Below are 12,174 nucleotides of genomic sequence, written 5' to 3'. Positions count from 1 at the left end.
ATTATTTGTGCAATCATTTGTCTGTAAATTTGTTATGTCAATAGGAGACGGCTTCATAAGTTGAAATAACTTGTGCCTGATCCTTTTGTGCCAATATTTGGACAATAAAATATGTTTAAAGTCAAAAGTGCAGCACATTTTCTGTCAATGTATTAATTCTACTTTTGTTATTTTGCTACATACTTTTTTTTGCACGTATTCTGTACTAATTTACTAATTATTCATTATGCATACATGTATGTATGTAACTCTTCAATTATGGAGGAATAAAGGTATGAATGAAGGTTTAAGCCTGTTTTCATTTGTACCTGTATTTTACCTGTGGTTTCAAGTGTATACGATCATTAAGAGTCGTAATTGTGATTGTGATACACTATATGTTGTTTTCCAGTATCATAGAATTTGCTAAAGCATGCATTTCGTTAGTAATTGAGGAACAATGTACAGCATATATAAGTTTTTTTAATGCTTAATTTATCCTAAAAGAGGAATTTAAACAAATTATTCATTTTTTACAACATTATTCAATTTCCTCAATGTCTGTGCAAAATCACTTAACATGGGACCGACACGTCTCTAGCTCCTCCTGCATCGATGTTATTGTTTAGGATGATTTCAGGGGTGAAAAGTCACCATGCAGTGAAAATTCAGTATAATGAATATCAATCAGAATATAGTGATGGTAACTGTATTGATTGTTATGATTTTGGAATGAGGGATATATGGATATATGAAATATATGGTTGCACAGTTGTCGAAAGCTGTGATTTGAAGTTACTATTTTATACTGCAAGCAAAATACAACAGGAAAATGCTGTAGTTGAATGAATAAGTTTAAGAATAAAGAATAACTATATTTTGAGTAATGTTATCAAATAATTTAGGCATGTACCTATGCATTATATACAAACAAAAACACACACAATGAAACAACATATTCGTACCCCTCTCCCTCACAACCCTAAGCATCACCTCATGCTGTAGAGCACATCATCTACCGGGAGCTCCGATCGAATTTGTTGCCACAGTCAATCAAACGTGAGTGTCAACTCTATTTCTTGATTAGTTTTCACTCGGCGAAAGTAAATAATAATAATAACATATTCTATTTAGGGAAGACTGGGGCAAATTCGGCCCATTTTGATTAAAGTCGTTCTGTTTGTATGGAGTTTGTTGAAATGTATATGCATATTTCAACTTTTTCTGTCCAAAGATTGGATGACTTGCCTTGGAGTAAGTTCGGCCCACCGTAATTCAAATCAGCATAATTACCGTCATTAAGCAGGCGACGTCAGGTTTTCCCACCAACTTCACGACCTTTTATATATCGCATGGGTCGCACCTGCCTCTACGCAATTATAAATAAGGTAGAGCCTTTATGCCAGAGACGTATGTAATATCTAATATACGTCTCTGGTTAAATTAAGTTATTTTTTTAAGTTTGGGCAATATCCTGAATAAATTCCTGTATCCGCCCCTGAATATATTGTGAAATAATTGTTTATAAGTATTTTTTTCAAAAGAAATGTTGTATGAAAAGCACATGTTGAAAGGTGGTGTAAAGAAATACAATTATTTGAAATTTGAATATGTTTGAAAGTGGACATAAAAAAAAAGAAAGCAGAAAAAATACTGTGGTCGAACTCAGGATTTTTCGCTGTCAATTTAAGCTTACATTTAGACGTAGGAAAACTTCAAATGAGCCTTTTAACCGTTTATAGATTAGTGAAATGACCTGATATCAACTAACCAGCATAGCCAGTAATTTTAATAGCAAAATTATACGCTAAAACCAGAGACGCATTTTAACTTCTGTCAGAGACGTATAATACATACATGTATTATATGTCTGTAGACCTGTAGACACAGAACAGAAGCGATGCATTTTCAAAGCCTCGAAGCGTCCAGTAGACTACCGTACCGCTTATATTAAAACAGAGGCATTTATGTTACATTTACGCCTCTGATTAAAATGATATGTGCCACGTCGTGCACACGTGCGTCATGATTATTGCCCGGACATCCGGGCTGTGCTTGGCTCTACAAATCTCAAGCCGGACCGTAATTAGCAATACCTGTGCGCCGCGGTCTCACACTGATCCTATTTACGGAGGAAAATTCTGCTTGTGTAAGTTGACAATGCGCCTTATGCATGACCGTGTGTAATATTGCGGTTGAGAAAAAAATAAGTAAACCATTACATGATTAGAATTTAACAAAACTTCCAAACAACTGATGAAGCTGGGCAGAGAAATACGTTTCTGAGTTTGGCTTATTTCCCGCTAATTTTCGATAGTCGATTGCAGTAATAAATCGATAGATATCGCAGATGAAAAAAGTATAACAAAAACTGAATACATATTCAGTATTAATTGTTCTTGATATATATTTGATATCGATTGTTTTTCTCACTCGTAGGCTAATATGTGGTTTATATTCACATAGGGTAAGGGGAGGCTACTCCACACGGACTCGCTACCACACATGATTACAACAATAACTTACTAGGCTAGTAGGCTCGTGTTACCGGTTTCCGCGCACCAAGAAGCAACCGCGATTTCGTACTCATATCGGCAGAAAACTGTTGAAATTACGGATGACTATCATAAACATGTTTACAGTCTACTAATGGAAACAAAAAACAAGCAACATAATTTTTTTTTTTTTAGAACAAACATTTTTTTTAACAAATTTCTCTCGTCGGAAGTAGCCGTCATATGTTTCCGTGTGTCTATTTTGATTTAGTAGTGTTTAAAGAAAGATAACTCGAATACACTAAAAAGTTATGTATTTCCGCGCAACCATTTTATCAAGCTATATCTCTACCAGTGAGGCCTGCTTATGCGCGCATCATAGTAGTTTAAGAGAGATATATAAATATCAATTCCATCACATACAGAACTTAAAGTTAAAAGACTGGACTTGTATGCTTAAAAATTAACAGAATCAAATTGAGAAAAAAATATGTATTGAACACATATTTTGTAAAATATAATTAGATCTAGTACTGGTAAGATTGTGGTAAGATTTGAAAGCACTAAAATTCATGAAAATATTTAAAAAGTTAAAAGTAGCACATAATTTATCACAGATTGCAGGTTTATATTTTCGGTACAATACTATATACATGACAGGAGAGAACCACCAGGCAGGGCAGAAAAATTTGCAGGGTGTATTACATTGTACACATGGAACTCTTACAGTTGAGGCTGTCCCACACATGCAGCTGTCTGTGGAAATCCTTATAGTTATCAGCCTTTCTTAGGTCATTGGGCAGACGGTTCCATATGCGGGCAGTCTCATACCGAAATGAATTTTTACCATACATGGTAGTTCTTACCCTAGGAATACATCTACAGTCTCCTCTTGCCATAGATTATAATTGGATGCTTTTTTAATTATCAATTCCTGTATATATACCCAGGAGACTTATTGTTAACAGTTTTAAAAATCTCACATGCCATCATTTTCATACGTTTTATGTGCACGAAAAAAGAAGTTGTTTGAAACAGTAGTGTTTTAAGATCAGACTCCTAGTCATCTAAATCAAAACGTAAGACTCTTTCTTGTAATTACTCCATCTCGTTGGTGGCAGACTTGCTACAAAAATGCCAAATTAAAGGACAGCACTCAAAATTTTGTAGAATAAAAGATTTGTAAATGAGCCCTCTTGACTGTTCTCAGTAAAAATAATCTTATTCCTTTTCAATTCAATACAGCAAGCTGCCTTGATGCCTTTCTGCATATGTTTGAAATGTTTTTTCAGGTTGTTTTGGGATTTTTTCATTTATTTTTCTTCTGTAGATGCCATTGTCTTTTTTCTTTAAACATATTTTAATTTCAACTAAATTCAGACAATCGATTGGATAAAAATTATTACATCATTTACCATTACATGATTTTGATAACACATGAATAAGTATTTATAAACATCGTTCAAACTATATTGCTGGATTTGATGAATTGATTCACATGTCTAAAATATATTCTACGTGTTTAACGTTTTTTATTTTCATGAAATTTAATTTCAATAAAAATCTATAGCAAAAATAAAAGGCTTAAAACATTGTTGGAATCACTGTTAACTCGTTCGTCTCTAACAATAACGGAGAATAAAGTGAATTGAAAACGTATTATTACAATATCAAACAAGGAATTAACCTATCTGTAATGAAAGAAATTGATGTTGAATATCATAAGTTCCTCTAGATCTGTATTTAATAATGAGATTAGTTTCATCAGGTAACAACACACTGTCAATTGGTAAATGTTGGTAGGTATCCCCTCAAGCACTAGCAATCTTATCACTCTAAAGATCCCAAGCAAGGGTAGGTCGTGATACAATCAGGTCATGCATGACTTTTTATGAAACGGGAGCGAAATGTTATTTATAAGTGAAAATTGTGTATGTCCCGAAACGACTTTGGGACTACCAAAACGACTTGTTACCGAAACGACCTGTTACCGAAACGACTAGCATTCGGTTGAGATCCCTCTTCTTGCCACAAGTCAAAGTGTGTGAAATATTATTTCTCTTTTACTTTGTTTGCTCTGTCATATACTATACACAATAGTGACATTACATGGTCAGTGTTTTATACTTTTTGTTAAATATACGACCTTCCTTGAGGTTTACGTAATCACAATGAAACACAACCAAGGTACTTTAAAAAAAAAATAGACTCGTATTGATACTGTCCAGGTTTCAGACCCTGTACCTTCAGACTCTAAAGAAATGGTCCCCAGTGGTTAATGAAATAAAACTAAATAGGTGATGATGGTTCTTCCCTTTTGCTATTAATTCAAATGTTTAATTTGGATATCAGTTTCTTGTTTGCAGTATAAAGCTTTGAAATTCAGGTAAATTGAATTGCAACTTCAACTTTAGATTAACTGTTCAAAAATTGCAATGTTTCATGAAGTTGTTGAAAAATGTTTTGTATTAAAATGTATATTTCAGGGTGTTTTTGTTTATTTTGGAAAGGGCCTTTTTTGTCATTAATATCTTTCTTTTCCTTTGATAGCTACTGGAAAGATGCCGAAATCTAAAGAATTTATTTCGTCATCAGAATCAGAAACAGATGAGGTGAGTTTGTGTTCTGATTATTAGTGTTTAGTGTTATTTATCGGTTACAAGACCAAGAGGTCCAAATGATATTTTCAACGCTGCAGCATCTATTTAAATTGTCTTTCATTAAAGTTTAAATTTATAAGACTACTACATGTATTCCTTAACCGTTGAAGATTTTTTGGACTTAATTTAGTATAGAGCATCCTTAGGCTAAGGTAATTTAGTTGAATGAGGCCCAAAGTCATTTTTCTGAATGGATTTAAGATGTAAAATTTGGGGGTACACCAGAAAGTTTTTCAAGATTCTGTACCTCCAGGTCCTTTGTTAATTTGTTAATTAAACAGTCTTTTAAAATAGTCGGTACAATAAACTATTTTGAGGTAATAAAAAAAACTCATTTAAGGGTTTTAGGGAACATTGAAAATGGGAATAAATATATATATTTAAAAGACTACTCCTTAATACATAAAAAGGGATTCAAAGCTTAATGTTTTTGGATCATTTATCCTAGGCCATGGAATGCAAAGTCGTATAAATGAAGTATCTGGCCTTCCTATGGTCAATTAGTGTCCAAAAAGGCAAACAGAGGGGTGCTAAGTCTTTTAAAAGTCTTATTCTGTTTAGGGATCTTTATATACATATATGTATCCTTTTGTAAGGATTATCCCTAAACCAAGGAAAGGACTAGGGGAGTTAAGGGCCATTTCTGGCTCTGTCCTAGTGTGGCATCCATTGTCTTCTCTCTGACTGCTGAACTACTGAACTTGAATATCTAAAAGTGGTGGAGATCAAAAGTTGAAGGAGGCTGTAAGGGGAGGAGTCAAAAGGGGGTACTTTGGCCATATTACTGTGACTTCTGCTGTGGAGCTATGCTACGTGACTTCTGCAGTGGAGCTATGCTACGTGTGTGACAAATACATCTTTGATACATTTCTTTACAGCCAAAGCCGAAGAAGAAGAAAGAAGCTAAAAAGCCTAAAAATAAAGAAGAAAAAACAGAGAACAATTCTAAAGTGGTGCCAAAAAAAACAGGAGCCGCAGGAGAACAGATGTTTCAGGTTCATTCTTTTCCTTTTGATAATCATGACAGAAGATCTTCTATTATTATTATTATTAGTCTAGACTTATTCCGTCTTTGCGTATTGCAGAGCTATCTTCTCTTGTGAGCAGGTATTGATTGTTACGTCATTTGTTTGTGTGAGAATATTCGTCGTTTTCTCAAAAACTGATGACGTTACTCTCACAAACAAATGACATAACAATCAATACCTGCTCACAAGAGAAGATAACTCTGCAATACGCAAAGACGGATTAGGGAGTTGTGTGATGATTTTTAGACATCTGTACATACTCTCTCTTACCTTTTCTAAATACTAGACAATTTTTGCTTCAGTGTTAAAAGTAGGGTAATGACCACTATTATAAACTGCATTCATATAAATAATTCTTATCTAATAATTATTGTAAATGTAAATATTATTATAAATTTTTATTGCAAATAAGACGTATTCGTTATCTTGACATGTTTTTGTATGTGGTTTAAAAAAAGACTTGTTTTTAAGTCAATGTTATTTAAAATCTTTCAGCTTTCAAAAATGCGGTTTGTTAGTGTCAGTGAGTTCCGTGGAAAGGTCTTGGTTGGAATAAGGGAGTACTATGAAGCTGATGGAGACCTTCGACCAGGCAAAAAAGGTAGGAGACATATTCATAAATAATTAAAAAAAACAATCGGTGTCTGTCTTTTGTTTGTTGACTTTTGATTGAGTAGGCAACTCCTTACAGAGCGTATATATATTTTAGCTCACCTGGCCCAAAGTGATCGGCATCTGTTATCTCTCTGGTGCCAACTTTTTTCTTTAAACCACTTATTCTCAATAACCAAATCTATAGGGTGGTGATATTAGGCCAATAACATGCTGACATGTTTGAAATATAATATACATAGACAAAAGAGTCTCAATATACTACATTGTATGAGGATTTAATATACCAGGGGAGGTAACTTAATGTTAAATGTTTGTAATACTAATCAGTTATCTTTCATTGTATGGTTAAAGGGGCTTTTTAGTCAAATGACACTCTAAAAGTCAAGTATATACTAAAAAGATATATCTCCTAACGAAAGTTTACATAGTTAATAATGACAAGACCTGAAGCCAACATCCAGTGTGGTCAGTTTCATTCTTTGGGAAAGCCGGTGATAAATATAGCTATGACCGAAATAGCGCAATATCCAGGCCTTTCAGTGAGAAGAAAACATGTAAAGTACTAAGCTTTCGACCGACAACACTGTCAGTTATGAGTCTGAGTTCACACATAACACGTTCTTGAATTTACACAAATATATCGCGAGTAAAAATTATAAGTATCATAATATATACCTCTAATCAGATATTTCTGTTCACATTTGGATTTGAATAAAAACAAACAGGTTCACTGAGAGGGTGCTGCAGGGAGAATGTCAAACCGCGGAAAGTATGATATCAATGATTTAAACGGAAACTATATCACTCATTTATAACGATGTTTGAGATGCCATTGGAAGATGAATAAATGCATGTACTTGTATTCTAGAGACGCTAGATAAATAAAGTGAGAAGTTACCATATCTCTCCTTGCCTGCAATGACATTTTTGTTTGCTAGAAATTCACCGACAGCTGCCGCTAAAACGTATGGCTGTACAGTTAAGGATTTCTCCTTTACTGATTAAAAACGCCAAGAAAACATAGTCTCTTATCAATTTCTCGACATGAATTGTTCATAAGCAGTATCAAACTATATAATCATGTACTTATAGAATTTTGTGACAAGGTTATAAAAAAACTTACTTCACTAAATTATCGCTTTAAGAGATAACTAGATCATGCTGTTAACTATTTTGGATGTACTTTTGTATGTAATTATGATCAAAATCAAAATGATGAAACATAGTATTAGTTCTGTGCATTTTGTTATGTTGATTCCCTAATTATATTAAAGTGGGGATCTGCTCTGTTGCTGCCTTTCTATATTGTCTTTCAACATGGTCGTCATCATATGACTTGAACATGTTACTTGAATCCCTACACACATATTCAAGGGACTGAAGTCCAAGTATCTTTTATTGTAACACCTCATTTTTTGGTATTACAAAAATAAATACAAAATAAAAGATTGCAAATTATAACGGGATTATTAGGATTTCGTGTTGAAATGCAGTTCACAATTAATATTTCACTTGCTGACTTGATGATGTAAGCCTCTTGGAATAATACTTAATTAGTGTGTCACATGTTTTCTAAGGTATATCCCTGACATTGGAGCAGTGGAACAGCCTGAAGGATCAGATGGAAGAGATTGACAGAGCAGTCAAAGAAGTCTGAAGTACGGGAAATACCTAAAGTTGGAACATCTGCACAGAGGATCTTGTGAGGAATGCGAAGGTCTGGCCACCATTGAAAAGTGGACAATGAATGGTGATGCAGAATAAGGCAAAATTAAAAAAGGAAACTAAAACATTATATGTGTTTCAGGTGTCCTGACCTTATCTAGTTTTTTCTGCCAACCCTAAAACATTTTATCACTTGCCGTACTTGTATCCAAGATGGATTTATTAGCCAGACAAAGTGCACAGTCACTCATTAAGATGTGCATTCTTCCTGCCTGGCCCCGTACTTGACAACCTAAGGGCAGTTATAATGTGTAGAAATCAAATACATTGTAAAATAGGGTAGAAAGCATTATATTGATCAATGAAAATTAAAAAAAAATCAAAAACATCAAATTATTTGCCAACCAATCCTCCCTTTTTATCTGGCATGGTAGCTGAAACACACATAGTTTTTAGTTTTAAGGAATTTACTCCGTTAAATGTATTTTGATCATGAGTGCTGTATATATAATCTTGAAGATTTAATTATTTTTATCAGTCAGACCGATGAATAAAAGTTGATAACTTGATGAACAGAAATGATATAATTTATTATAAGATTTAAATATAGGATTTAAGTTTTCAAACAAGGTCTGATGTTCTTTTCATTGTTGGAACACCAAAGTTGACAAATGTACATGCATTTAACATGTACCATTTAATATGATAAACCTTACTTTTAAGAAAAAATGTTTTCTTGTCAAAAGCATATTTTGAAAATGTACAACTTTTGTAAAATTATTATTTTATAGCGAAAATACAGTGCTGGTTTTGAAAAAATTGTGCTTTCTGTGTATAACTATTTCAAAAATGGCCAAATAAAAATTATTGTTTGTTTCTGATACCCTAACTACCCTGTTTTTGTGCCGATTCTAAACCTTTTGGGGGCAATTTTCAAGAAAGCTTTGTTAAAGTAAAGACTTCTCTCCTATAAAAACCTGAAAACACGTTTAAAAGGGTAAATTTAAAATCTACCTACCCATTCTATTTTTTTCAGACATGTAACATGAAACTTTGGGGTTTTTTTTGCCAAAAAGAAGTACAGGAACATATGGCTTCAGAGAGGAAAATATAATGATAAAATTATCTGTATATGAGGCATATTATCATATTTTTTTCTCTCAGTCACGATATGTACCGTAAATTTGAGGGTATACCCGAGTGCGCAGGTACATTTTTGGGGTCAGATTTGAAGAGAGAAAAAATTGAAAATAGAAATGATTTTTTTTGTGTGTTACTTGTTAAAGAAGTAGTAACTTCGTTTTGAAAATACAGTGCTGCTTGTTTTGTAAAGCTAAATGTATTATTGTATGGGACTTGATTATTTCAATGATACATTAAACTAGTTTTCAAATTAGGTATCTTTGTTTAAACAGTATGTAAGAAGAGCTAGTGAGTATTTTGTGTATATTTTAACTTAAAGATCCCAGTCCAACTGCTGGCAAAAAATACTAGAACATTCGTCTTTTTCTACATACAGTAGCCTCCCTTTAATTTCTTTTCTCATGTTTACTACCGTTGACCAGGTAGCTCATTGTGTTACTCCAATTGTTTGATAATCAGAACTACAGAGTTCAAATCCTTTTCTGTCTCTATTTCATTTTTACACTCGGAACACTGTTGTCAAATTATTTGCTTTCAATCTTATTATTATTGTTATTTTGCCCCCCATAACAGCTCTGCAGGGTAGGAGTTGCTTTTTACAAATGATTAATCAATGCTGTGGTCATAACTGAATAGAAAATCTTTTGATACTGGTAATTACATTTTCTGGCAGTGGTACAGGGATTCTTAACGTGTTGCTGGGTCCAGGACTGTGAATTCCGGAATAAGATTATTGAAGAGACAGACGAATTATTTTGTTGAATGAATGAAGTCAAACAGTTGTAAGTGTTCACTAAATATACAAAAAAAATAAAAACACTTAGATTAGCTTTACCATTTTGTTTTTGCTTTTGTTCATTAAAAAACACTGCAGAAGTTATATGAATCACCTTTAATTATATAATGAAGTTAGAGATATTAAAATAATCAAACTTTCAGCATTTGATCACAATCACATGCATTTTACTATCCTTGTATTGCATTTATATGACAATATTTACTTCCCAGTTTTTACATCATCCTCGATATTCCAGGGGCTACGCTTACTTTGGTTGTTGCAAAGAGAGATACTAATAGGGTATCGAGGATGATATTGTATTGACATTATGAAAATCATCCTTTTGTGAAAATGATGTATAAAAAATACATAATTAATAATCACTCATCAGTAAATGTCTTACGTTACATAAAAACTAATATTTTGAATCTATTTCCTAATTTATTATGCGATGCATGTACACCTTCAGCCCTGACTTAAACTGACTGATGATCTTAATCACTACTTAAGATATTGAGATATTTTCATAGTACTTTTTAGCATCCATTAGGTATAAGTCGCTTTGCTTCAGTCTGTTACACTCCATTTGGTTTTGGTCTCTGAGGTATCAAGATTTATTATCGATTTCATTTGTTACCTAATTTTATGCATGAACTCGAAATGTTTTGACATCAATAATGTCCAGTAGTGCAAGTTGAACTGTATGTGTAGGAAATTGATGTATGTATGGGGCAAGGAATAATTCCTACAGTACGGTGTACACAATATACAATTGTCTAATGTTGCTATGTCTGAGCACATAGAACAACATAATAATGCTGGTTTGCTGAGAGTTCTAGATTGAAGAGGTTCTATTGGTTAAAGAGTGTCATTGTTGGAGCCAAATTCTCTGGTTGGTTCTGACAAAAAAATCTGAATTTGACAGAGCCAGGTTTAGACAGAGTACATGACTATTGTATTCATTGTCCCGTGAGACAGAAACTTCTTAATAATTCTAAATTAAGGACACTAATTATTATACGATAAGCTGCTACTATTACAGCACACTCTGTACAAACTGGACACCTGTAGAACCACTGTTGGTTGGTTTGCTGATAGTTCTGGATTGTAGATTTTTTGTTGAACGTTTTTGACAAAAATCCGAATTAGATAGTGTTCAGTTTGGATGGTGTTCTGTACTCTTTTTTCCTAAGTTTTGGTTCATTAGTCTTGTAGTTTTCATGTATCATGTATATCATTGCTCATCCATGCAAGCACTAACATTTTTTTGTTAGAAATAATTAAAGATGTCACGTCAGTGTTTAAGCTTGACTAGCTGTTTATAATTGCTTTTTATTTTTCAATAAATACATTGCAATTGGTATAAAGGTGTTCGTTTTTCATAATCTTTATGAGTGATTTTAGCTCACCTACCCGAAAGGCAAGTGAGCTTATGTTATAGTGCGGCGTCCGGCGTCCGTTCGTTGTTCGTCAACTTTTCCTTTAAACAACTTCTTCTGAAGATTTGACTGAAAGCTTCGTTGGTAGGAGCGAGTGTCAAACACTTCGAACAACTTCTTTTAAAGAACTGAAAAGTATAGATTCTTCATATTTGGCTGATGACTTCCTGGGATAGAGCCCGAAACAGTTTGAGAATGAAAATGACCTTGACCTACTTTCAAGGTCACAGCGGTCAAATAAGTCAAACGCTTCAAACAACTTCTTCTGAAGAACTGAGAGGTATACAATCTTCATATTTGGCTGGTGGCTTCCACGGATTGAACCCGACAAAGTTTGAGAATGAAAATGACGTTGACCTACTTTTAAGGTCA

The 12,174-nt window shown here is 33.5% G+C and overlaps 1 protein-coding gene across 1 annotated transcript; it reads left to right on the top strand.

Moving 5' to 3' along the window:
• The first annotated feature begins 2,030 nt into the window (after positions 1-2,030).
• LOC110447242 (activated RNA polymerase II transcriptional coactivator p15-like) lies at positions 2,031-11,724 on the top strand. The gene is made up of 5 exons (XM_021492796.1): positions 2,031-2,128; positions 5,025-5,086; positions 6,013-6,129; positions 6,658-6,763; positions 8,355-11,724. The coding sequence occupies exons 2-5, from the start codon at positions 5,036-5,038 to the stop codon at positions 8,432-8,434; spliced, it is 354 nt and encodes a 117-aa protein (XP_021348471.1). The 5' UTR covers positions 2,031-2,128; positions 5,025-5,035; the 3' UTR covers positions 8,435-11,724.
• The last annotated feature ends 450 nt before the right edge of the window (positions 11,725-12,174 follow it).

The sequence above is a fragment of the Mizuhopecten yessoensis genome, unplaced genomic scaffold, assembly GCF_002113885.1.
Source record: "Mizuhopecten yessoensis strain PY_sf001 unplaced genomic scaffold, ASM211388v2 scaffold3235, whole genome shotgun sequence".
In the NCBI taxonomy this organism is placed as follows: domain Eukaryota; kingdom Metazoa; phylum Mollusca; class Bivalvia; order Pectinida; family Pectinidae; genus Mizuhopecten; species Mizuhopecten yessoensis.
The sequence above is the reverse complement of the archived record's forward strand: the minus strand, read 5'-3'. Positions and strand labels throughout refer to the sequence as shown.

Excerpts from the sequence above, each read along its gene's own strand:
- LOC110447242 (XM_021492796.1), top strand. The coding sequence starts at position 5,036 with ATGCCGAAATCTAAAGAATTTATTTCGTCATCAGAATCAGAAACAGAT. Across the intron at positions 5,087-6,012 it reads CAGAATCAGAAACAGATGAG|CCAAAGCCGAAGAAGAAGAA; the intron begins GTGAGTTTGTGT and ends ATTTCTTTACAG. Across the intron at positions 6,130-6,657 it reads CAGGAGAACAGATGTTTCAG|CTTTCAAAAATGCGGTTTGT; the intron begins GTTCATTCTTTT and ends AAAATCTTTCAG.